Source organism: Symphalangus syndactylus, chromosome 21, assembly GCF_028878055.3.
Source record: "Symphalangus syndactylus isolate Jambi chromosome 21, NHGRI_mSymSyn1-v2.1_pri, whole genome shotgun sequence".
In the NCBI taxonomy this organism is placed as follows: domain Eukaryota; kingdom Metazoa; phylum Chordata; class Mammalia; order Primates; family Hylobatidae; genus Symphalangus; species Symphalangus syndactylus.
Window position 1 is genome coordinate 63,646,451 of NC_072443.2, and position 27,256 is coordinate 63,673,706.

A 27,256-nucleotide genomic window follows, 5' to 3' on the forward strand; every position below is an offset into this window, starting at 1 on the left:
AAAACTGAAAGCCTGGCTGCCTCTAGGCCTGTCAGTGATGGTACTTATCTGAACAGACCTGACTTCCAGTATCTTTACATAAAAAGCTTGAAAATTACATCTACATAAAAAGCAGCCTCCGTTAGGGTAAGTCATTATCAGGCCGAGCACTCAAGTCCTTGGTAACTGGAAGGAGAGTTGGCCCCTTCTCCTCAGAGGGAGCCAGCGTGAATCACAAAGACTCCCTCGATTTCACAGTTCATGCTCCTCACTCCACTATCCACCCCTGGACATTTTAATGATGTTCGGAAATCACAGGTCTGAAAGGACGGCTGGCCCGGGATCGCCCACAGCGCACGGTTGGTATCTCAGCAAACTCTGCCCGAGAAGTGTTCTCTAACAGCCTGAAGCAGCTTCCCCGCTTCCTGGGACATAGTATCCACACTTCCCATCAGGGAAAAGATTATTTTGGAACCCAAATTCCTCCATCATATGATCACTTCTTAATGATTAGTAGAGTGTCTCCCAGAAAGGCGAGGCTGAGGGCAAACACAAACCATGCTGAACTACAGTGAGCAATCACTTTGCCTCTAAGACACCTCTTAGAGAGTAGGTGTTATTTTAAAAGAAGGGGAAAAAAAGCATTACCAAGAAAAGAGGCAGATTCACACAGCGACAGGAAATCGGGCCATGGAGTTTGATCCAGATTAAAATCCCAGCCCCAGTTCCATGGTCACGTGCTAATCTCACCGAGGCTCAACATTTCCCCCACTAACATAGGCCAATACCACCTAGCTGGTGGTTCTGAGGATCACTCGAGAGAACACATGAAGTTCACAGAGCACAGCGCCCCATCTGTGAGAAGGGCACAGGCAACATCGGATGTTATTTTTCTGTTGTGCAGCTCCCCGATGGGCTGCTGGGGCCTTGCTCAGAGCTGAGAAGCCAGGCCCGTAGGCCCCAAGTCCACCTTGCTCCCAGGGGGCCTTTCCACTCACCTTGATCATTTCTGCCACGTAACTCTCGGGCCCAGTATATTCGGTGGAGTCCTTTACTTTCACCAGGACGATGAAGCACAGATAGTGCCACATGTTGTGTTCTTCCTTGATGTGCTCTTCAAAGGTGACAGTCTTGTTGTCAAACTTGTCTCTTTCCAAGCCTAAAAATGAGACAAAAAGCCCCCAGCCCCAACTGAGCAGTCTTGGTAAAGAAAAAAAATCAGTAACAGAACTGTCAGTAGAAAGGGGGCTGTGGTTTCACTCCTGTCTTTATAAAGAGTTGGATTCTGTCGGCCTTATAAGTACATTCATGTTTACATTATGGCAGGAAAACACAGGCTGTGAGTCAGACAGACTTGGGTTTGAATCCCACCTCTGCCACTTAGCAGTTGCTGCTTCATCTCCACATGCCTTAGTGGCCTTGTCAGTGAATGGGAAGACCACTGTCTAGGTTCCAGGAGTGTTCACGGGTAAAATGAGAATGTGTGTGACATGCTCACACATTGCAGGCAACCAGGGAATGTGAAGTCCCTTTGCCCAGGTAAATGCCAAAATGCAGATATGTTAAGGTTTTTTGAGGAGGCAGAATAAGGACAACAAGAACTTTAAACAAATTTTGAACTCTAGCTGGTAGGTTTATAATTTGAAGAGGCCAGGGTGAGCAATTCTAGTCTCTATGTATTCTAGGATTGATCAAATAAATATATCACGGATAACGGGAGCTGGATTCCTCACTGCCTGAGAAAAGAACGCAAATAGAGAAAAGGAGAAAGAATAAACCCTATAATGCTGAAATGGAATTAAAGGTATCAGTATGAATTCATCCTTTTTCATACATATAGACACAGATGTGTGCAGATACATGTGCTGTGTACACATACACACATATGCAGATGCATACACCTCTCCTCTAGATCTGTACCCTAATAAGCCCTGAGAGCAGCAGCACACCAACAGGAATGAGCACACTCAGTCCCCAGATCTTGGCTTCTAAATACCTTTCTCCAATAAAAAGAACCAGGGCTCTTTGGAGAAATGGCTGATTCCAGGGATGGGTCAGGAAATGTACAAGGTGAGCCTAAACCTGGAATATATTATGATGCCAAAAAAGTAAGAAAGTACATAGAAAATGACGATGACATGACTAAACCCAGAAGCCAGCTGGAAAGGGCTCTCACTGGCCACATCTGAAGCAATTTGAACATCAAAATAAATAGTGAGAGTGAAGAATTATAGCCCATTGAATAAAATAAAAATCCATAAGTCCATGTTGTTACAAATACAAACACAGAAATATACGTACATATGTGGGGAGAAGAAAAAATTCTTTCTTACAATAAAAAGCCACTAAAGAAATGTAGAAATAATAATAAAATAAAAATCATCACTGGGTAACTAGAGTTAGTCAAGCATCATCAATGAATGCTAAAGCTAAGGGGTGAAACTTTAAGGAATAGCAGGATATTTACAAAGTGTCTCTCCAAAAAAGTAACTTTATGGAGTTACTGGAGAAAACTGGCAATTAGCACCTTAACCAAATGATCAAAGTTAGTATCACAACTGGGCACAGTGGCTCACGCCTGTAATCCTAACACTTTGGGAAGCCAAAACGGGCAGATTGCCTGAGCTCAGGAGTTCAAGACCCGCCTCAGCAACATAGTGAAATCCCATCTCTACTCAAATACAAAAAATCAGCCAGTTGTGGTGGCAGGCACCTGTAATCCTAGCGACTCAGGTGGCTGAGGCACGAGAATTGCTTGAACTCTGGGAGGTGGAGGTTACAGTGAGCTGAGATATTTGTTATGAGATGAACTGGCATTACATGCCTCCTGATATGATGCAATGAGAAGAACACAGCAGCATGTCTTTGATATTCCTGTGGAAAATACATACCCTCAATCTTACCATGAGCAAACATCAGACAAACTCAAATCAAGGGACATTCTACAAAATAATTGACCTACATTCTCCAACAGTATCAGCAGAGGCTAATGAGGCATGGTGACTGAAGCCCCACAGGAGGTGGGATTTGCAAAGGACATTATTGGAATGAAGGGTGAAATCTGAATAAGGTCTGTAGATGAGATAACAGTATTGGATCTGTTTTAATTTCCCAATTTTGATAATTATACTGTAGACACACAAGAGAATGTTCTTGTTTTTAGGAAATGTGTACTAAAATATTTAGGGATAAGAAAGCATCACTGTCAGCCACTCACATTAGAAAATGTGTGTGTGTGTGTGTATAAAGCAAACGAGATAAAATATTAATATTTGGGGATTCTGGGTGAAGAGTATATAGAAATTCTTTGGATAGTCATGTCTTTTTTGTAACTCTGAAATTATGCCAAAGCGAAAAGCTTAAAAAGGTTTTAAGGGGGCAAAAAGCAAAGAATTTAAGTCTTTAATGGGAAAATGATCATTTTTTTTCATACATACCACTAGGAAATTCATATATTTAGTAGCCATATTATGAATAATCCTGAAATGATTACTCAGCTCCCCAGATTCCTCCATGATTAGTTTACACTTACAAATATTTTCCTGTAGTTATACTGAAAATGATTTCTTTGGTGTCCATGCACCTCTTTTATGTAGCCATTCACTACTTCTCCTCCCGTGCCTATAGTGTGCCAGGTTCTAGCTAGGAGTGTAACATATGCTGCTTTTGGCTGGGCACGGTGGCTCACGCTTGTAATCCCAGCACTTTGGGAGGCAAAGGCGGGTGGATCACGAGGTCAGGAGATCGAGACCATGTGAAATCCCATCTCTACTAAAAATATAAAAAATTAGTTGGGGGTGGTGGCGGGCGCCTGTAATCCCAGCTACTCGGGGAGGCTGAGGCAGGAGAATGGCATGAACCCGGGAGGCGGAGCTTGCAGTGAGCTGAGATCACGCCACTGCACTCCAGCCTGGGTGACAGAGCGAGACTCCGTCTCAAAAAAAAACAAAAAACAACAACATATGCTGTCTCTCCTAATTCTCACAGTAATGCAGAGAAGGACATGTTATTGTACCCATTTTACAGATGAAGAAAGAAGGATTAAAGATGTTAAATGACTAAATGATGGTTACACAGTTAGTAAGTGGTAGAAGCTCAGTCAGAACCCAGGTCTGTAAATACTTCCCAGCAGAATAGAGGCCAAGGAGAGCCTTACTCACTGCAGAGGGCAGAAGAGTCAAGAGGATGCAGCAGCCGGTGCCCCCTCCCACATAACTGGGCATGCACCCAGCCCATCACACCCTCGCAATATCCACATGCCTCTGCTACGCTGGGCCTTCACACCCTTGCTGGAGCTGGCCAGCGACACTCACCACAGATAAAGCACGTGGTCTTCAAGATCTCTTCCTTCTTCTGCTTCTCACTCCTCAGGTCAGCAAAAGTGTCAATGATAACCCCAAAAATCAGGTTAAGAACAATGATGATGACCATGAAGAAGAACAAGAGGTCATAAATCACTCTAGCAGCAAACAGGGGTTCCTGGAAAAGAGAGGCGTCTGGATCAGTCTGGGTCCCTTGCGACCCTTTGGTCTGCAGAGCCTGGGGCACAGCTCAAGTGAGACCTCGTCTACTGGGGTAGAAATTAAACTGGGCATGAAACTTTTAAAGTGAACACTGCATCTCTTTTCATATCCCCTGTCTCAATTGTGACTTCTCCAAGTGTGGTGTGACACAGCCAGGAGGTATATTCGCCGTGCATTCAGGTGGATCAGGCCTAAGATGGAAACAGTCCCTAAGCCTACTGAACAGAGAGCCAAAGCTAACCCTTTCCACACAGCTGATTTTGCAGCACCACCTCACATGATAGAGAGGAAAGAAGCCTGACGAGCTAGTTCCGCAGCTACTCAGCCCTACTCCCAGCTCTTCCTCTGCGTCTTCAGTTTACACTCAACACCACTGCATGGTGCTCCCACCAACCACCACCCCCCCCCGCCCCCTTTGCCCTTCCTTCCCCTCGGGATTAATTTACCTCTTTGGACGGCTTCCTGAGCACATCTCCTACTCCACCCCCGCTCCGCAGCCCGTGACTCAGTACAGTGACAATGCACATCAGCAGTGTCTCACATGTGTGCTCTTTATCCTGTTCCGTTTCTTCTGCAGGGACCAGCTCTGTGAACATGGCAAGTAATAACACACAGAAAACGTGAGGAGAAAAGAGACACTGGGATTTTGAAATCCTGTATCCTGAATGCCATCTCACCAGGCACACGAAAGAATAAAATTAAGTACTTTCTTTCAAAAGCTAAAGTCGTCTGGGCAACTCTGTTTTCATCGCTAACCCCTGCTAATTTCTCCAGCTATGGCAGTGTTGCTCTCCCTCTATGGGATCTAAAACATGCCCTGTTCTTTTCAGGTTTTAAACCCCAGACCCAGCCGCAAACAGTCTTTTCATGTTAGATGAGTTGCTTTGCAACTCTGAGTCACAGGCATCTTGTCTCTCAGATGAGGGTTATGCCACAGGACCCAGGTTCCTCACTGGGAATGGTGTGAGGACTAAATCTAGGGATATTTCACGGCAGGGCCTCTGGATAAACTGCTTTACGTTGGAGGCTGTTCATTCTCACTGGTTTATGCAGTAAGAGCCATGCCTTGCTGTGTGCCTCATTCCTTTCTCCAGCTACAGAAGGGTCTTGCTAAAACACAGATTTCATCACTCATCTTCCAACAACCCCTGACCATCCTCTGGATGAAATTTAACCTCCTAAGCCTGACATAGAAGACCCTTCATGATCTAGCCCTTTGTTTGTATCTGTGGCTTCATTTCTTGCTACTCTCCTTCCTTATAATCATTGTCTCCCCAAACTTGCTGTGTTTTCTTTTTACCTTTAAAACTTTTAGATGTACTATTCCCTCTCCTTGGAATATCAAGAGTCTTCTGTTATAGTTTGGATATCACTTTCTTGATGACACGCTTAGCCCAGTAGTAGGCCGGGTACCTAACTTCTGTATTCCATCCTTATTCCCAGCATTGGGCAACTCTCTAGCAATCACCGCTTGGCCTGCCTGCACCCTCCACCACATTACTGTCTCTTACAGTACACCACAGTCCCTGGCAAACGGTAGGCACTCAGTATAAACTGGCTGAATCACATCACATCTTTTCTTCATGTGTAACCTTCTTTTCCCTTCATCTCCCTCCTTTCTCAGCCTTTGCCCTTTGCTATAGCCTTACTCCTGAGCAGTAAATTTAATCTTTTCCAACATCACCTGCATCAGCTAAGTCTCTGGAGGAGTCCGATATTAACATGGGGCTTACAGTTAGGAGGTCCCACCTTCTCTGGGTGCAGGAGAGGAGCAGTTCTCCCCACTCTCCACCCTACACACGTCGGAGAACAGGAACTCGCTTGCCAAACTCTCGCCGGTTTCTGGGAGAGAGAGAAATTTTATGATGAACAATCTGGCAGCATATGGTTAAAATGTTTGAAGTCCCCAATTCACGGCTGATTAAACAATTCTTTACATAAATAACACCCTAGAATCTTGCATATAAATTCAAAGCAGAAATGCAATTTACACTTTCATTTGGTGATCTGGATGGGAAAAAAGCCAAAAATGTCAATTCCTGTAGGCTTACTAGAAATATCGCACTTAAATAGCACCTCTCTAACTTTAAAGACAAACAGCTGAAACTCTTAGACAGATACTACTGAACGTACAGACTCTGGCAAGATTTATACCAAGTCTGCACGAGAAGCATCAGCAGGCATTAATAGAAATCCAAGGTCCAGGCCAGTTTAGTCCACAACTCTAAGATGGCTGGCAGGAAATGTCACTTAGTGTCAACTTGGGAGGCTGGAGAAACATGCCAAGAACACAGCATTTTGGAGGGAGAGCACAAAGGCTGGCTGGCTCACTCAGCCACAACGATTCTAGTCTGTTCCTTAGGCTCGGGATGAAAAACCAGTAGAATTTCACTAAGTAGAGCCAACTATTGTAACTGAGAGAAAAGGGCACTTGGGTACCATTAAAGTATTATGGTCATTTTTTTTCACTCTCAGAATTGGAAATCTCTTCTGTTCTTGCTATGTGTAAAAATAACATGAGCTCACTGTAAAACCTGCATATAGTAAAAAAGCCCCAGAGAGAGCTACTGCTAGCAGTCTGGAGGTACAGTCATCCATGTTTTAATATATGTATATGAGCTTTTTAATTTTTAAGAAAACATAAGATCGGGCATAGTGGCCCACACCTGTAATCCCGGCACTTTGGGAAGCTAAAGCTGAGGCATCGCCTGAACCCAGGAGTTCGAGACCAGCCTGGGCAACATGGCAAGAACCTATCTCTGCAAAAAATACAATTAGCCACATGCAGTGGCAGGCGCCTGCAGTTCCAGCTACTGGGGAGGCTGAGGTGGGAGGATTGCTTGAGCTCGGGAGGTTGGAGGTTGTGAGGTGAAATCATACCACCGCACACCAGCCCGGGAGAGAGAGTGAGATCCTGTCTCGAAAAAAAAAAAAAAAAAGACATACATGTGATCCTACTATAGTTATCCTTCTGCCGTTTCCAACTACATCTTGTGGGTATTTTTCCATGGAGGTTTCTAAAGATGTACCTATGTGCAAGGCCCCTCCCCCCATGGATGTACCATGATCTGATGAAACACCCCCAAACATTTAGACTGCTTCCAACTGTACACTGCAGGAAACGTTCTCCCATATATGTCTGTTTCTGCATGCACAGTCAGCAGGCCTTTTTTCTTTAAGTATTGATTCCTAGAAGTAGATTTACTAAGTTAAAGGGATGCATACTCCAACGCTCTCAATATATATGGTCACTGCTTTACAAAAAAGTTGCACTAGTTTAAAAGATGATGTTAGTGAATGAATAACTGTCAGATCTGGTCACGCACTCTTAGCATTTGATATGTCACGTTCATTGTGAGAATGAAGACCTGTATTTGAAATTCACACTCTGCGTGTTAGGGAGATACAATGGGGAGATATCTGCATTACTAAAGTCATTATTTTCTTTAGTTCAGTTGTAATCAGGAAATAATCATCTTTTAGCATTAAAAAGATCAGAAGATCCCAAACCCACCTGGAACAGCTGTTTCATTGGGCAGCCTATCTACTTCCAAGATAAAGTCATCCTTGAAGAAAAGATAGCCCACTATTGAGAACAGGTAAACGAGGATCAGAGCCAGAACTGCTGTCAGGATGATGGACCGTCCATTGCGAGTGACACTTTTAATGACATTAAGCAAAGTCTCTTCTCTGTACACTAAATCAAAAAGCTTTGAAAACAAACAAAAAGAATTTTAAGAAGCCTTGATGTTAGATGTACATCACTATCCCATAATGAAAACTTGGTTTATAGAGCGTTTACCCTCTTAGGCACTCAAAAGCACTACATAGGATCTTAACACTGAACATCTTCCCTGGCTTCACAGTGAAATGGAGATGGTAAAAATGAGGAAAAATAAACACAGAAGAGGAAGCAGGAAACAATAGCAACTTCAAGTAGTATCCAGAGCCATTTAGAGGGCCTGGAAATAGAGAAAATACGTGCTTGTGCCAATGAGTTTCAGAGACAAAGGGAGAGGAAAGTGATGAGGGTCCTGGCACCCATTCATTTAGAAGGTACTGAATTGAGTTTATGAAGAGCCAGCCACCCTGGTCCCTGCCCTCCTGCAGCCCAGTGTCTGGTGGGAAGGCAGACATACAAGCCAGCGTCAGTGGCAAGAACTCTGGACCTAGATGTAAATTCAGATCTTAGCTCAGCTACTATCTACCACATGATCTCGGGCTAGGCACTTTCCTCATCCCCTCTGAGTCTCCATTTCCTCATTTGCAGACTGGAAGATGTAGAGTTATTATGAAGAGTAAGTAAACCACGTATGCACAGTGCTTAGCACACTGGCATACATATGCTCAGTAAGTACAGTAAATAGTAATTATCATTAATTTCCTGGTCAAGAGACTGGGGCAGGGTCACATAGCTAGTATATCGCAGGGACATTAGTGGCGTTAACACTGTGAGGGTAAGACCCCTGCAGGTCACAGTGCATTCACAATCCAGGCTTGCCGTCTGCTAAGGAAGCTGCTCTTTGCAAGAAGTTGGCTTCCTGAGGAATGGAGGATCCCTATAGGTACATATAGGTATGGGAGGACGATGGCTAGTTTTCCAAGAGCTACAGTCACAGATACTTGACTGGGAGAATGGAGGGGAGTGTGGGGAGAGAGCTCTCTGAAGTTACTCTTAGACCTGAGGCTAGTTTTTAGCTTGGCCTCTGGCTGCTGTCTAATCCTGTACGGAAGGTTTGGTCTCCACTGTGGCTTTGGGGTGTGACTGCACCATGAAGTGAGTCAGGGGACAGGGTCGAATCCTGACTGCTTTTAATTTGTTGCAAGATGTCGGCCAAGCCATCTAAGCTCTCTGGATCTGTTTCCTCATCTGTAAAATAAGTGGACTGAGATAGCTGATCTCTGAGTCCCTTCCAATTTAGAATTTTACATCTGAGGTCATTTTCTGGTCGATTGGCTTTTCTGCCTCCTTAACACCAATCTGTGTTCTGAGACTAGTTCTGTGAAGGGCATTGGGTAGTGTAGGATACTTAAAGGGAAGCAAGGAAGAGGTATTTAGTCAATACAATACAATACAATACGACAGCAGGCAAAGTGTTGCTGTTCGTGTTGGTTAAATATTTTCCAGCAGCTCAATATAAAGTGGCAAGTAAGAGCAACTTCAGACAACACACAAATGATACTTGTTTTCTGTGGTTAAGGACCACAGAGATTATACAGGCTCCAAATCACTGAAATGACAAGCGATTTTTTTCTTTTCACTCATCTATAATTTCTGATTTTAAAACAATCAATAAGTGTTATTTATATAAAAGAAAAGCTTTCTTCTAATTAGAAAATTATACATGTTCAATGGAGAAAACTTGGAAAACAAAAAAAAGCACAAAGGAAAAAAAGTCACTAGTAATTCACCATCTAGAGACATTCACTCAATAGCTTAATTCCTTCTGGCCTTAAAAAAATGCAATTTATAGATATATATTGTTTACAAAAATATTAGACCATAATACTGGCACAGAACCAGCCTTTCACCAAGCCATCAGGAACATTTTCCTGTCAAAAATGATCACCTGGTATTTCACTATATAGGAAAAACATGATTGACATAACCAATATGTTTTTTAAAAACAATCAAGACGTTTCCAATTATATGTCATAATAAATAATGCTGTGAGGAACAATTCTATACATGCCTCTATACATGCTCGTCTAGTTATTCCTTTTCGGCAAATTTTTGGAAATGGAGTATTTGGGTCAAATGGTATAAGAGAAACATTTTGCCTACTGCTTTCAGAAAGGAAGGATCAGTTTACATTCACCACTAGTAAAGAATCATGCCCATTTTACCCCACTCTCACTAGTACTGGGCACCATCAGGCTTTTTAACCTTTACTAACGTCACAGGTAAAACACAGGATTGCACTGTTTTAATAAGCATGTCTTTGTTTAGCACCAAGGATGAACATTTTTCCGTATTTACTGACCATCTGGATTTCTGCTTTTGTTAACTGCCTGCTTATGAACTTTGCACATTTTCATCTCCAGGTGTTAATATTTTTCTAAGGACACAGCTTTAATGCAGGCTCAAGACCAGGTCCAGCCAGTCTTTGGGGTGGGCGGCAGTTTAATTAGGCCACCAGATTACCTTCCCTACTTTCTGGCCTGCTGGCATGGAGGGAGCTCTCCCAACCCTGGAACACATGGGTGTTCCCTGCTCAGGTCTCTCTCCTTTTACAGGCAGCCCAATTTCTTTTGGTTGCAGGCTTTCCTTATTAGTAGAATAATTTGAAGTGTCCGTGTTTTCTGGTTCTTACCAGACACATCCAGTACTGCTTTGATACCAAAAGGAGCACATCAGTTGAAGCCACAAACAAGTCAAGCTTAGAAAATCCCCCCCGAAGCACAGGAGAGGCACCCAACCACAATCTAGTTTGATCCTATTGCGTTTCCTAAAAGTGAACTGAGGTAGCATCATCAGAAGCTGAGAGTTACCCTTATCTTTCTGTGATAGGTTAGAGACTTGAAAGCACAGATGCAAACTGGAACATGAAATGCCAGTTTCACTGATGCAAGGACTTTTTCACATGCCTGAATAAAAGGCAGTGTCAACTTGGGAAGCAACAGACTTGTGTGGCTCTCCTGCCTCCACCAGTTACTGACAGTGTGACCCTGGGCAAGTTACCTAACCTCACCAAGCCTCAGCTTCCTCAGGTGTAACTGGAAGATACCATCTACCTCAAAGGCGGTAGTGAGAGTGGGTAGAGAAGAGTGCAGGGTGGGCACTCACAAAACGGCTGTCCCTGTGCTGTGCTCCCGACTGAGGCCTATGAGGGTAGGGACTGTGTTCCTCTCACCATTATGTGCCCTGCATCAGGCACTGGCACTGGCCTGCATTGCAAGTAATGAAAAGAAGGGGACTCAAATGAACAGAAAAGAAGCAAAGCCAACTGGAGGCAGATTGGAGGAAAGGTCGAAGTGTCTACTGGGGCGAGGTGGCGTTGACCAAAGGGGAATATCCTGTCTCTTGGGAGAGACCCCTTGGCAGGGATGAGAGAGACCACCAACTGAACTCTGCCACCCTCCCAAGGGATGACAGGAATTTGTTGTCCAGGGACATGATGGCATGAGACAAAAAGTTCCAGAAACAGACATAAGTCTCTAAAGATTTCTGATACAAAGTGACCAAAATAGGCCACATAATGGGAATCACAAGTATATCCTGAGACCTCTTTGCCTAAAACCTCAAAATATAGCCAGACCTATTTTAAGATGAGGGAAAAGAATCCATTCCCTTTAGCCTGCCAAAATCCACCCCTAATGGAATGAGCTAATCCTAGTGATCTGAACGGTGAATTCCTTATGGTGTTTTGGACGGGGGAAGGAATATAGAATGACAAAGACAATAATAATAGCTGGCAGTCGTTCGGCAGTGCTATTCTAAGACCCTGACCTGAACAGCTGCATGTAATCCCTATGACGGCCCTGTGAGGGAGATACACTGTTCTCATTTTGCAGATGAGGAAACTGAGGCACAAGACAGTCAAGTATGTTAAGCGAAGGGAGCATCTCACACAGTTGCATTTTGTGCTTTCAAATCTCTAACCTATTGCAGAAAGATAAGAGTAACTCCCAGTTTCTGATGATGCTGCTACCTCAGTTCACTTTTAGAAAATGCAACAGGATCAAACTAGATTGTGGCTGGATGCCTCTCATACGTGCTTCGGGGGGATTTTCTAAGCACCTCCCTGAAGAGCTTTCCTTGCTCTGCCTTTTGCAAGTCCCCCCTCTCTTTGTAAGTCAACCCTTGGGCCTTGATCATTTTTGTCCTCACATATATTTTAATATTCCTAGGCTCTTTATGGTGTTGCTTGCAGATAGGTCAATTTTATGCTTCCTGTCATTTTATGTAGGTACAAGAAAATGGTTTCTTATCTACAACGCCACAGGTCTAGATTCCCTCTAACTACAGGAAAGTAAGCAGTTACTTGATTTGTAATTTAAAAACCTGCTCAGGAGGAAGGTGAGGGAACCAACTTGTTTTATAGACTGTCAAGACATTAAGCACTTGGCTCATATCGGAACAAAATGAGCTACTGAAAGGGTCTCCTAGACCAATAAATCTACTGAGCTCATGATCATGAATCCTGGGGCTTCAAAACCAGCTCCTACTCTTATGGTCGCTACATGTGTTCACGAGAAATGGATTCCATGAGAACTGTTGGATGACAGCCTCAAAAACACTCCTCTTGGTGTAAGTGCTGGCTGAGTCTAAGAAGTAAAGAAAAACAAAGGTGCATGGAAAGGAAACATCTCCTGAACCTACTGCAGGCATTTTCCACTACTGAGAAGTAACAGATCGGGACTGCACAGTACACAGTGCAGTTGTGTGACTCTTGAATTCCTGGGCTGACCCAATTCCTGTGGAGCTTTCCTCTCAGATCCCCCAAAGGCTGCAAACTGTGGAGCTTCAATCTTGGTGGACCAGGCACACCAATCACCATTAAAAGGAAGGGTCTGTGATGAGAGAGAGGACATAGGACACTCTCCCAGTTTCCCCACACATAAAATATTTCCACACCAGGTACTCACCAGCAGACTGTAGAAGAATTCATGGACAAAGAGCCCCATGGCACAGATCACCAGATATAACAAATGATAGAGGAACTCAACATCCAGAACCATGGCTCGGTAGCCTCTTGTGAACGTCCCACAGTTGCCCACAAAGCTCATTAGAAAGATGATTTTATTGCATACCTGAGAACAATGACAGGACCAGTCAGATGGCACGGACTGTGCCAAACTCTTCATGAGAGCAAAGAGAGCATCTCACACAAATGAATTTCAGTCACCGTGCCCAAAGAAATGCTTCCTTTTCCACCCGGTGCCCACCAAACCCGCCAAGAACCATTTGCAGATCTAAGTCATTTCATTACTTTGCTTTTCAGGCATATTACAAATTACACGGTAGTCAAATAACTTCATGCGCAACAGTAATCAAGTAGCATTTCTCTATGGCAAAAACAAAATTAACACATACTGAGATTATGATTTTCAAAATGAGATATGAATCATTTCTAACATTCTTGTATGAGTTAGTCAAACACAGAAGTCACCTCAATCCACGAACCCTGTGATCAGCATGATCAAAAGCATTTTCTGAATTTGTTACATTCTAGGCACTGTAAGGTGGCAATTTAATGAGCAGTGATCAGTTCTTGCCTCTCATTGCTCCTAAGTTCACAGGGAAAACAAGAATTTTCTTGGAGCAAAAAAAACATAAGGGACTTCAGGATGAGTTCTGTTCTCCTGCCCTCTCTTCTGGGAATAACTTCTCATTTTCCTTTGGGGACCATTCCTTTCTGGGCAGCAGTCTTTGAGGTCTGGGTGGGGCTCCAACCTGGCCATCACAATATTGTATTCCCCTGGGTACAATGACTGGTTTAGAGATAGACACAGGACCATAAGGAGCCAATGATGTCCACTGAGCTCTTTCTTGGGACTGCAGCCAAAGATAATTTTGTTCTTTCCCACCAACTTTGAACCTGAGCAGCTGTAAACTCAGGAGCTGCCACATTACCAACACTGAAGGCACCACCAGCAGTGGGGACACAGAGCCAAAAGATGGCAAGGAGGAACTGGGCCCTGAGGACACTGTGTGAGCCCCTGTATCAGCTGTGCCTGAAGCGAGGCTTTTGGTTGCTTGGTCAAAATGAGCCAATACATATTCTCCTTTGCTGAGGCTATCATGGATTAGGTTTTCTGACATCTGCAACTGAAGGAGTCCTAGCTGAACTACTGTGCAATATAGTCCCACCTTTGATAGAAACCCCAAGGCCTGGAAGTCTGTCTCTAGCAGTATGTTGACAGAAAAACTTGGCTCAGGAGGAGGCCAGAGAGGAACCTCTCTGGATGCACTTGGTAAAACCATCTTCTGCTACTCTAGCTCCCTTGGCCACAGGTGCGGGGGAAATACTGCCAGTTAATCTGGTAGGTCGGTGTAAGTGAGCTTCTCGGCAATCAGATAAGCGAGGAAGCCGACACCCACAGATCGCTGCTGGCTGTCTCAGACAGGCTAAGCATTCAATCTGCCAGTTTTTTCCAAAATTCTAACCTTTGCTAGTGGAGGGGATTTCATAGGGTGGGAAAGTATCACTGATTCTGGATGATCCATCATGATGTGGTTTCAGGGAGGGGCAGATGGTGCCCTGGGTGACATCACACATTACAGGACCTCAAACACACCCCAGCTCCTGCCATCTTAACGACAGGGTGATCCACTTCACCTGAATCCATTCTCCCCTCTAACTTCTGCCCTAGTTTTCTCCATTGCTTCCCCAGGAAATAGCTGCTATTTGTGGTCTCAGCCTGTGGCTGGACTCTGCTTGTTAGTCTTAGATCTGGCTCCCATCCCCACCTCTCAACAGAGACAGCTCATGTGAAGTCTCCAAGGATTCTGCGCACCCAGCAGTCTTCCCGTCTGCTTTTAGCGTCTTTCCCAGCTCCCTGCAGCGTGACAAGTCTCCCACCGCACCCTGCTCACCACTCTCCCAGCTGGGCTTTAGGACCCCACCTTCTCCTCCTCCAGCTCTCAGAACTCCAATATTCTTTCTCTGTCTCCATCCACAGGTACTTTCCCTCTCCCATACATTCCATGTGGGTGTTTCTCCCTTTTCAAATTCACTCTAGGCGGGGCATGGTGGCTCACGCCTATAATCCCAGCACTTTCGGAGGCCGAGGTGGATGGATTGCCTGAGCTCAGGAGTTCGCGACCAGCCTGGGCAACACGGTGAAACCTCGTCTCTACTAAAATACAAAAAATTAGCCAGGCATGGCGGCACACGCCTGTAGTCCCAGCTACTTGGGAGGCTGAGGGAGGAGAATTGCTTGAACCCAGGAGGCGGATGTTGCAGTAAGCCGAGATTGTACCACTGTACTCCAGCCTGGGTGACGGATCGAGACTCTGTCTCAAAAAAATATGTAAAATAAAATTCACTCTAAATAATTATTTATTATAGCTGTTTGCCCCCTACCAGCTCATGTTGTTGTAAATGGTAATTAATTATCTCAACTGAGTCTTTTCCCCAACTGATTTGTGTTAAAGAAGTGATAACTGTGGAATGATTATTAGAGAAGGCCAGAGAAAAAAAAGAACTAGACAGCCCATAGAAGACAGCCTCTGAAATACTGAACATTTTTTCTACCTAGTTGTTTATGTAATTCTTTTGTATTTCTTTCTTAAATGGTTTCCTCTCACTGCAGGCAATCCCTACATTCCGCTTCCCACACTGATCTCTCTCTGTAGTTCTGGTCATGTATTTCCAGATGCCGCAGCTCACGTTAACAGCGTGTCTTTCCACCTGAAGCCCAGTAGGTCAACGATTTAAATGCATTTTCACCCTGAAAAACTAGACCTTTGCATGACTTCATTTTAGATGGCCACATTATTCTTCTCCCAGTCATTTGTGACTGAAAATTTGGAGCCATATTTGCCTCCTTCATTACCCAGTCAAGACAGTGATACCCTCTTTGTCTGAAAAAGGGACCCAGAATGGCGATATGATTTGGTTCTGTGTCCCCACCAAATCTGTTAAATTGTAATCTCCAGTGTCAGAGGTGGGGCCTGGTGGGAGGTGACTGTATCATAAATAGTTTAGCGCCACCTGTCCTGGATACAGTATAGCGATAGAGAGCTGGTTGTTTAAAAGTGTGTAGCGCCTCCCCATCCGCTTCCTCCTGTTCCAGCTCCAACTTTGCTGCTTTTACTCGGCCATGAGTGAAAGCTCCCTGAGGCCTCCCCAGAAGCAGATGCTGCCATGCTTCCTGTACAGCTGCAAAACCTCAAGCCAATTAAACCTCTTTTCTTATAAATTACCGAGTCTCAGGCATTTTATAGCAATCTGAGAACGAATTAATACAAGCGCATTGCTTTCTGGGTGGAGTAAGGCTCTCACTCTGTGCCCACCATGTGTTACTATTTCCTCCTCTCTCTTTCTTTCTTTCTTTCTTTCTTTCTTTTTTTTTTTAATCAGTCTCATTCTGTCACCCAGGCTGGAGTGAAGTGGCACCATCTCAGCCCACTGCAACCTCCGCCTCCCAGGTTCAAGAGATTCTCGTGCCTCAGCCTCCCAAGTAGCTGGGATTACAAGCATGCATTACCATGCCAGGCTAATTTTTGTATTTTTTTTTAGTAGAGAGGGGTTTCACATGCATACTGGCCAGGCTGGTCTTGAACTCCTGGCCTCAAGCAATTTGCCCGCCTTGGCCTCCCAAAGTGCTGGGATTACAGGCTTGAGCCACGGTGCCCAGCCTATTTCCTTCCCATTTCTGACATCCATACCTTCCTTCTTTCTTCTACACTATGTCCAAGACTCAGGCTTCTCAAAGCTAATCAAAGCGTCGCTACAGCCCCTAAAAAGCCTCCTTGCCTCTAGTCCCCCCCGATGAATCCACATAACATGCCATACTGAATGCATTTTCTCAAGAATACTTCTTTGTATGGACCATTTCTTGGCTCAAAAACACCACAGGGACTTTCCACTACCGGGAACAGAATTTCCAACATATATTCTATACAACACTAATCTCAAGTGATACTTACAAAAAACTGCAGGAAAATGAGTTTGGGAAACAGAAAGACACTGTTTTCCTTGGAGGTTCCTAATCCATATTAGTACATTAAAGTCTGTGAGGAAGCCTGCAGTAATGAAATCTTTCATTGTGTTTACCTCAGCATTTTTCATGTGGATTCACTCACAGGACCATTTTTTCACCTCATTTATCAATGTGGAATATGCTCTGGGAATGCTGACCTGGGGGATGAAGTCCAGTTGCTTTATTGTAAAATTCAGTGCTGCAAGTGACTTATACAGTATCGGTTCCTACTGATCACTACGGAACCACGAATGAGGTGAAACTCTTTATTGTCTGTTGATAACATCCCGAGCTTTCCCACTGTTCTGCTCTGGCCTATGGGGCCCACGAAACCAAAGAACTCTTCTCAATCCCTGCTTCATGGCCAGATCCTCTCCATTCCCTTTTTTTTTTAAAATTATTTATTTATTTGTTCATTTATTTATTTTTGAGATGGAGTCTCCCTTTGTCACCCAGGCTGGAGTGCAGTGGTGCCATCTTAGCTCACTACAACCTCCACCTCTCAGGTTCAAGTGATTCTCCAGCCTCAGTCTCCCGAGTAGCTAGGATTATAGGCGCATGCTATCAAATGCAGCTAATTTTTGTATTTTTAGTAGAGATAGCGTTCTGCCATGTTAGCCAGGCTGGTCTCAAATTCCTGACCTCAAGTGATCCACTCACCCTGGCCTCCCAAAGTGCTGGGATTATAGATGTGAGCCACCGAGCCTGGCCCTCCATTCCTTAAGTCCTAACTTCCATCCTGCCTCCTCCCCGCTCTAAGCTTTTCAGCTTGACATGGCCTCTTCTCCTCTAAAGTCCTTGCTGCCTGTGCCATTTGAATACCCCTTTGGGACTTTTGCTGTTGCAGTGAATTACTATATTATTTTGCGATATCACTTCCAGTTTTGCACGGGACCTCAGCTTCCTATATGCTCAGGGCAGAAACCCCTGGAAGGCATTTTTAGATCCTCCAGTGCCTCACATGTCCAAATTTTCTCCTTCCCTTCACCAGGAAACCTCTCCAATGTATGGTTTTATATCAGTTTGTCCTAAGAATTCTTCCAGAGATGAAATTGGCTTCTATCTCTCAATGGTAGTGAAACAGCATTTCTAAATGTCACCACTGACTTTTAAAGAATTGTCTCTGCTTCTCCTCTTCCCTCTCTACCTGCCCTGTCTCTGTATTTGGCCAGGCCCTCTTACCTATCCCTTCTTTTCTATGTGGCCCTTTCCAGAAGTCGGTACTGTGTTAATATTTGATCATTTCACTTATTGTCTAAAATCTTCTGTCCCAACAAAGCTTTGACCAGATTGGCAAAACTAACTTAAATCTCAAAGCGCTACCACTTTTTCTGCCTATCTCCTGACAGGGATAGTCCCTAAAAGTGAGAGTGCTGATGCCCAAGGGATACATTACAAGGCTCACTGCACCACGAGGAGGTCAAGAGGGAGACGTCCACCTGCAGCAATCCCTTGCTTCTGCTATTTACACAGTTGCCCCAAACAATAATTTTCTGGACTGAAAGCACAGGCCAGGATTCTAGAAACCAGAATGCAAGGCACTTCTATTAATCTGCAAACAAAACAGTGGCAAGGAAGGTATTCACACTTACATTGAAGGCGCCCAGAAGAAACAACGTGGGTTGTAAGCCAACTGAAAATATCAATCGTAGAATCGTGGAGGCAATTAAGGCCCGGATGCCATGGGGCTTGGGGAGGGCAATGACGATGGCCAGAGAGATGAGCATGGCTGTCCACAGGAGTCCTGACCAGTGGGGCTCCAGGGTTCCTGCAAGGACAAAACAGGGTTCTCTCACAAATCTGTGCATTCACTGAGTACAGGGGAAAGACCTAAAACATGCACCATTACAGATTCTTCCATAACTTTTTTGGCTTAGCAGTCCCAACTCTCACCTCAAATTCTCTGCCCCATCCATAACCAGTCCCATCAGCATCTTTTGACCTCCAAGCCTTCACACATGCTCCTTCTGCTGGGAAGTTCTTCCCTTCTCATTCATCTCAGGTCTCAGCTTTGACATTACTTCTTCCAGGAAGCCTCCCCCAATCCCCTTCCTCCCCACAAAAACATGTCAGGAGTTCCCTCCTCCTCCGTACTCCCTGCTTCCAGTCATCCCTACAGGACACTGTTTCCTAATGGTCAGTTTACTTGTCTCTCTCTCACCAGATTGCACATTCCCCAAGGGAAGTACCTGGTGCCTGGAAGGTACTCACGAAAAGCTTGTTCGAGAAATAAAACTCATGCATGTGTCACACTTCACTCAGAGAAGGCGACGTGGAAGCCTAAACTTAATTTCTATTAAAAGTATGCAATGGAAAACTGCAGGTCCCTTGCCTGAATCAGATTTCTCCAAGGGAAGGAGAAAGGCAACTTCCGTGTCATGAGCATCATCCTACAATTAGATTATCCCTGCAGTCAAAGAGCTTATACCAATTTTTGTCATCTCTTGCTACTGCAAGTTCTATTTAGAGTGTCCCACGAGACGGCTTGGTTATATAACATGAGCCAACACGGCTAAAAATATAGTTCTGTAAAACACTCATTAAAAAAAAAACACCCCTATTTCAAATGCTGTCACATTTTGAGTCTCCTTCAGATGTAAACAAGCAGCACTACATGATTAAGGCCACTTATGTAAAGGAGCTTCACTTCTTCAGAGATGCTGGGATTGTGGCACCACTGGGGAGGAGACACCTTTGCAGGGCACAGCTCTTCCACCAGCTGCTGGCTGCCCTAGTTCATTGAGTCCATGCCTGCCGAGATTCAGCCTCACTTTAACAACTGTTCCCCCCGGCCCAGCCACTTACCTCTTCCCTTTTGAAATCCTTCAAAAGGCAAAGCTGATTGGGAATGGGGACAAAGAGGCAGAGGTTTCTCAGAAATTCAAGAAGTGCACATTGAGGCACATGTGCCGCTTTCTACGCATTTAACAATTGTTAGACATCGTGTCAAGCCCTTGACGTTGATGATATTTATCCTATTGTCCCCAGTCTACTCTAAAGGAAACTGAGTCTCAGGTTACATTTCTTGCCCAAAGTGATGCAGCAAATGGCTGCAGACCGTTTGCCTCTGAAGTCGATGGTCCTTAATCAATATTTTAAAACATCCATGTATTTTAAGTGTAAAATTTGGTGAATCTTGGCAGTTTATATAGTCATGTGACCACCGCATGTAATTGTTGTCACCACAATCAAGATACAGAACATTTTTATCACTCTAAAAGTCTCCTTGTGCCTCTCTGCAGGTGATGCCTTGCCCCATCCCTACCCCCAGCTACCACTGATCTAATGTCAGTCCCTATAGCTTTGCACTTTCTAGAATTTCATAAAAATGGGAAAATAATCCTATCAGGTAGTCTTTTGTGCTTGACTTATTTCATCTAGCAAGTTTTTAAGATGCATCCAGGTTACCATGTATGTGTTGATACTTTGTACTTTTTATTGCTGACTATATTATAATATGGATATATTATAATTTATTTGTCCAGTTAACAATCATTGAGTTTCCAGTTTGGAGTGATTACAAATAATGTACAATTCTTGGAGTGGACATATTTTCATTTCACTTGGACAAACATAGAGAAGTAGAATGTTGGATCCTACATGTATGTTTAACTTTCAAAGAAAATACCAAACTGTTTTCCAAGGTGAATGTATCACATTGCCTTCCCACCAGCAGTATATGACAGTTCCATCTGATCCACACCATCACCAACACTTGGGAGTGCCCATCTTTTTCATTTCGTCATTCTAGTAGGTTTGCAGTGGTATGGTGTTGTGATTTTAATTTACATTTCCCTGATAACTAGTGATGCTCAACATCGTTTCACGTGCTTACTGGCCATTCATACATCTTCTTCTGTGAAGTGTCTGATCAAATGCTTTGCCCACTGTTTTAATTGAATAGTCTTTGTATTGTTGAGTTTTAAGAGTTCTTTACATATTCTGGATATAAGCCTTTTATCAGATATATATTTTGCAACTATTTTCTCCCAGTCTGTGGCTTACTTATCATTTTCTGAAATGCTTAATGCCATTTTAAATGGACTCTTAAGATGATCTCAGTATCATCAGTGTGACCAGTACAATGTATGTCCCAAATCCTGAAAAGGCCAATGTAAAAATGCTGTCTCCTCACTATAACAGCAGTGTTAAAAAAACACAGTGCTAGATTCCAAAAAACCAACTCTAGAAAGACATCTTTGAGACAGTTGGAGAAATCTGAATTTGGACAGGCTATTACAGGATTTGCTGTTAGTTTTGTTAGATATGATAATGGCATGGTGATTATACGTATTTTAAAATGTCCTCATAAGTTAGAGATATACACTGAAATATTTATGGACAAAAAACCCAAGATGTCTAGACTTCTTTAAAATGTTTCAGAAAATATAGTACGGGGATAGATGAAACAAGATAGGCAAAATTGTTAAAGCTGGCTGATAGGTATATGGTAGCTCATTATACTGGTCTTTCTACTTGTGTGTATATTTGACAATTTCAATAATAAAAACATTTAAAAAGTAGTACTACATTTGCTTTAGCCATCACGGCATGCTCACAAATTCAGTAAGCAATCTGAAGCTGCCTGAGTTGCACACTTTTGAAAGACTGTAACTTGTCAGTTCTAAAACAAAGGTGGGGGGGCAGTGATACTTTTGAAAAGGAGCTTTTAAGGCCACTGGTTCTTGGCAGTCGCAAACCTTGTAAGCCACAGAACCACACAAAATCAGCACACATAATAGGGCTATTATACACATTCAAGAGGGACATTATGAAATCTTGCCTTTAGGATGCAACAAATCCTAACACATATTAGCTCAAAGAAATACTTTCAGGTCAACAAACCAGATCTTGTTTCTAGGCAGGGTTAATACAACCCTTCTACTGAGGATGGTTAGCAGTGAGTATAGGAAATGCCCTCAATGCATCTTACAAAAGGAAAAAAGAATCCCTCTGAGAGTGAACTGATGCACTTAAGGCAATATCAGCTACTAGATAATGGAAAAGGCTTCCTTGGGTCATATCAGCCTCAGGTCAAATCTCCTAGGAGCTCTGATTTATGCTTTCAGTTTAGTCCATCAGCATGAAGTTCTCAAGCCCATGATTCCAAACCAGGCATCCTTGCCTCCTGCAGACCAGCCTGAGTTGATGGCTCATTCAGAATGCACCATTTTAGAGTTGGAAGGACCCTCAATAGTCATACCATCCAGGGGATCTCAAGCTTGGATGGGCAAGAAACACATGCTCTGGAGATCTTGACTAGTTTGCCAACTGTTCTTCCCCGGGTTCTACAGGACTTTCTGAAGCCATATCAAAGTTTTCTAACCATGGGCTTAATGTAAGCATCTCTTCACATAGAGGATGACAAGGACTTGCTGAAGTGGCTTGCCCAGAGTGGCTTGGCAAATGGGCGGCAGGAGTCAGGCAGAGACCTTAAGTCTCTGGACTTCCTAAGTCTAAGAATGGCACTGCAGGAAGCTTGTCACTGAAGGGTGGGGGGCTGTTAACTCCCTGTCCCCAGAACTGGCCTGAATGCTGCCACAAATGACTGGTGAAGAAAACAGACGTGGCAAATAATAAAATCTGTTTGAAATATTTTTAAGGCAATGGAGAGTAAATGAAAACACACACAAGGTAAGGGTTGAATAATCTGCTGTGAGGAACATGATAACTTCCCTGAGGCAAAAGGAGACCTGGGCCTCCTCCGCCACAGCCGACTGAGCTCCTCACTAGCCCTCTGCCACACATACCTCTGCTGACTGGCAGCTGGGTTAAGGTGGACATCCCCAAAGAGAAAACCTTGTAGCCCTGGGTTCTAGTCAAATCTTTTTAGACATAGACATGGGCATTCATGTTTCCCGACATGACATTAAAAAAAAATCCCCCCTGGACTTGTGTTTAGATTGTACTTTTCGGGGGGGGGGGCATTCAGATGGTGGCTTCCATGTAACTTAAGGTCAAACAGAAAAGCTAACTCCTCAAAAGGGTAACTTAGGCATATAAGCATTACATAATATGGCATCGCTTTCAAATTGGTCCTTAAACTGACCCACTACCCATACATGTCTGCTTCAGTTGATGTCTGCATGATTAAGCTAAAGAGTGGAGCCTGAAACTTACTCCTGTGTGGTTTTTGTGTCTTACATTTGGGCTCTTTATCCCATTATCTTTCACACAGGGTGGTTCCTGGCAGGTTGTTATATGCATATGTGAGGTGATCTGCCAAAAAGCTCTGATGAAAAATTTAGCTGGGAGGTGGACCTCCCAGGTGGCTGTTGTGGATGTCAGAAAAGGGGCCATGAATGTATCACAGAAGAGGAGCTCTGAATGCCTGCCACTGGAACCCCACAAGTGAGGATGCCTCTAGGGTGCCATTAATGTGCTGAGGGGCCCCAAAGAGCAAAATGCCTCCCTCCGAATTGTCTGCCTTTTCTCAGCAAAATGTGTAGCCTGGAAGGAGGTGGGCTGGGGGGAATCCAGAAAGACCATAATCATCATGTTTTCTTATGTGAATAATGGCAGGTACCTCTTAATAGACTAAACATTGTACAGTCTGCAGTCATTCAAGTCCTGCCTCCCCTCTGACCACTGGCAAAAAAAATATTCCAGAGATTTCTTACAAATTCTTTAGTCTGAAATCAATTCCAGAAGTGCAGTGTGGCAATACATACACTGGACTGAGCATCAAGACATCTATGTTTTAGGGTTAGCTCTGCCATTAGTTAGCTATGTGACTTTCGCCTGATCTCTTAACTGCCCTGAGACATAGCTTCCTCATATATAAAACAAGGGGCTGATTAAGAGACTTTCTCACAGGTTTAATAGCATCTAGCTGCTTCTCTTTCTTTCCTGGTTAAAAAAAATGGATACAAAAGTTAAATTATTTTAAGTTAGATTTAAAACTTAATCTGTGGTAACAGCTACACTCTCCTCTTGTCTGAATGTGGATAACTGGGATCCCCAATATTGCACAAATACATCCAGGAACCACAATTGAGATGCAAGTCATAGCCTTCCTGCTGCTTCTAATAGGTTTTTTGAAGTTAAAAGATATGGGTACCTCCTCGGACTCCCTTAAATGGGTAGAAGAATGCCACAAGCAGGTTCATCAGGACGGCCAGGTTAAACGAAATGCTGCTCCAGAAAGACATGTTGCGGGCACACCAGTACAACACGGGCTGGGCTGCAGAGACAAAGGCAAAGCCATGTGAGGTTGGAGACCCCAAGCCGGAACGCCAGGAATGCAGTGTGGCCCTTCCGCCTGCTCTGCCCCACAAGTCCACTTTTGTTCCCGGTTTTTACCACAACAGTAAAAATGATCGCTTGTTTTGAACTTGGTACATAATGACATCAGATTGATTTATTTCTGTGTGGAGTACTTACTGGAATAGAAGATGTATTGGGGGTGGAGTAAGGAGAGAGGAAAAAGAGAAAAGTTGGAGCATCTATAAACCCTGCATACCCCAGCCACAGCCATCAGTTACAGAATCCGGGGGTTATCCAGAGTTCACACATTGAGTCCTCGGTTCCCCCTAGGGCTCCGGGACCAGAAGAGATGCCCGGAGAGACCCAAAAATTCAATTAGCTTTTTAGAAGTGCAGGGCACTGGGGAGGGGCGGGGGAGATACAGCATTCAGAGTCAGCCCCACTGGGCCCCAGACTAGGGCTGGTATCATTTCCACATTCCTCTCTGGCTCAACATGCTCCGCTAACACTCCAGTGCCTAAAAGCAAGACAATGATTCCCTTCCTGGCATTGAGTCATCTGCCATTTCCCTGAAGTTGGATGATCATTCTTGAGGACAGGGAAGTGAGGGGTACAAGTTGCTGACCTGGTGGTCAGCAGCAGAGTTCCCATTTCCAGGGCTATGGCAGAGAGAGGATGTGGCAGCAAAGCCATCACAAAGCGGCAAGAGACAGAGACACTTTGGACATTGCTGCCACCTTAATCCACTGTTGCCCACAGGTTATCCCACACTGGCTGGGCACTCTCAGTCTTAGAACAACAAACGCTTGGTTACAGGGGTGCCTTTTTCCCTGAACTCTTTTTCAATGGTGCTTTACACTTAGGGTGATGCTCCAAAATAGACATGGTAGGCATAATTTCAGTGTCCACGTCAGAGGCAAAGTTTCCAAAAGACAGTCTCATTCCACATCATGCCCCTCCAGAGAAAAGCATGGAGTACGTGAGAATGGATCTCTATCATATATTTCTTTTTCCCAATGAAGTCATCATGTAACTTTGGGACAGCAGCCAATGACAAATCCAATGGCCCTATAATAATGCTTGTAGCAGCAGCCAAGCCTTTGGGAGCTTCCAACCAAAATAAAATTATGGTACAATTAAATAGAGCCCTGGGTAATTTATTAATCGCCCATATCATGTTTGCACTTGGTAACAGGCAATGTTTCCAAACTGTAGAGTTTTAGAGCCATGAGCAATCATCTAGTTTAAAATCCCTCATTGTATAAACGAGGGAAACTGAGGCCCAGCACAGGGCAGAAGCAGTGGAGATCTTGTTACCCAGGTTAGTGATCCTCTGGGGTCAGCGACAGGGATAAAAATAAATGACCCATGTCACAATTCAATGGGGGAGCCAGCCAGGACCCAGTCAACCACTAGGTAGCAATGTACTGTTTTTGGTAAGTTGATTGCTGAAGCAAATTTAAGCTGAGACAATTATCTGCTCTAGAAACAACAGCTATTGTGTTTCTTCTGGGACTGAAGCCCATTTCTGATCTGGATATGTAAACTCCAGAAGAGGACAGAAGAGATGAATGGCAAAGAGTTGATAACTGCTGAAGCTGAGTGATGGATATGTGGGAATCTGAAATATCCTCTCCACACTAGTGTGTGTATAAAAAGCTCATAAAACAAAGTTGGGGAGGAAAAAAGGATCTGGCAAAGCTCAGTGATGGTCTGCGTAAGCCAGCATTCGCTTCAGAGGGAGTGCTCCGTATCAAATGTGAGTGTGTGCACTGCAGGATATGCTAATATGATGGTAATAAATGGTCTTCAACTATGGCATATAGTTCATAAAATAAATCTTATTTTTATAAGGCTAACATTCTACTTAAGTTGTAATGTTGTTTTCAATCTGGACAAACATTCAGTCCTTCAAATCAACTAGGTATTTATCCAGGTGCAAGAAGATACTTAGAGACCAATCTTGACATGCAATGTCTTTTATTTCCTGTGGCACGTGGAACTACGTCCCTATCTACCTTTCCAGACACTTCTCCCACTCCCCTTCCCCATATACTCTGCCTTTGTATCCCAATCTAGTGGTGGTTCCCGAACACATGCCATACTCTCCAGCCTCTGCACACTCCTTTTGTGTCAATTTAAAAATATGTTCATGAATTATTTGATCCTCCTCTCTTCAAGTGGTACATCTTAATTTCCCTTCCACTTGAGTATGGGCTGGACTTAACAACTTGTTACTAATAAGTAAGAGTAGAGTGAAACTGCTGGTTCATGCCTTCTGAGACTAGGTGATATTAATAAAAAACACTGTGGCTTCCTCCTCCTCCTCTCTCTCTCCCTCTCCCTCATCAATAATTTGCTCTGAGGAAATCATCTGCCATGTCATGAGGATGCTGAAGCAGAGCTATGGAGAGGTCCATGTGGAGGGGAACTGATGCCTCCTGCCGACAGCCACGTAAGAGCACCGAGGAGTGGACTCTCTAGGTCCACTTAAGCCTTCAAATGATGGCAGCCCTGGCTGACATCCTGGCTACAACCTAATGAAAGACCTGAGCCAGAACCATCCAGAGGAGCCACTCCCAAGTTCCTGACCCCAAGAAACTGTGAGAAAATAAACATTTATTGTTTTAAGTCACGACATGTTGGGGCAATTTGTTATACAGCAATAAAAAGCAACTAACCTACTTTCTGTGGCAGCCAAATAATGTGCCCCCCTCAAACATGTTGACATGTGAATCATTAGAACTTGTGAATGTGCTACCTTACCTGGCAAAAGGGGCTTTGCAGGTATGATTAGGTTAAGGATGTGAGGTGGGGAGGTTGTCTTGGATTATCTGGGTAGGTCCAACGTGGTCACAAACGTCCGTATAGGTGAGAGAGTGAGAGAGGGAACAGGA

At 43.9% G+C, this 27,256-nt stretch overlaps 1 protein-coding gene and 1 long non-coding RNA gene across 20 annotated transcripts in view; one reads left to right on the forward strand and one right to left on the reverse strand.

Annotated features, from left to right (window-relative positions):
• Positions 1–5,259, forward strand: part of LOC129471348 (uncharacterized) — a 54,874-nt gene extending 49,615 nt beyond the window's left edge. For 3 of the 4 annotated variants that reach the window (XR_010118656.1, XR_008653561.2, XR_010118655.1), the window contains one exon: positions 5,080–5,259. This is a non-coding gene — a long non-coding RNA (uncharacterized lncRNA). Of the gene's footprint in view, positions 1–1,664; positions 1,784–5,079 lie in introns of all 4 variants that reach the window. The other variant, XR_008653560.2, reaches the window with a different exon arrangement.
• ITPR1 (inositol 1,4,5-trisphosphate receptor type 1) overlaps positions 1–27,256 on the reverse strand; it is a 355,914-nt gene that overhangs the window by 28,293 nt on the left and 300,365 nt on the right. For 9 of the 16 annotated variants that reach the window (XM_055259821.2, XM_055259818.2, XM_055259817.2 and 6 more), the window contains 8 exons: positions 24,214–24,336; positions 18,746–18,921; positions 13,092–13,256; positions 8,017–8,212; positions 6,252–6,344; positions 4,949–5,088; positions 4,293–4,458; positions 978–1,138 (listed from right to left, as the gene is read on the reverse strand). In XM_055259821.2, the coding sequence (XP_055115796.1) occupies positions 978–1,138; positions 4,293–4,458; positions 4,949–5,088; positions 6,252–6,344; positions 8,017–8,212; positions 13,092–13,256; positions 18,746–18,921; positions 24,214–24,336 (1,220 nt within the window). Of the gene's footprint in view, positions 1–977; positions 1,139–4,292; positions 4,459–4,948; positions 5,089–6,251; positions 6,345–8,016; positions 8,213–13,091; positions 13,257–18,745; positions 18,922–19,958; positions 19,992–24,213; positions 24,337–27,256 lie in introns of all 16 variants that reach the window. The other 7 variants (XM_055259814.2, XM_063630708.1, XM_055259808.2 and 4 more) reach the window with 1 other exon arrangement.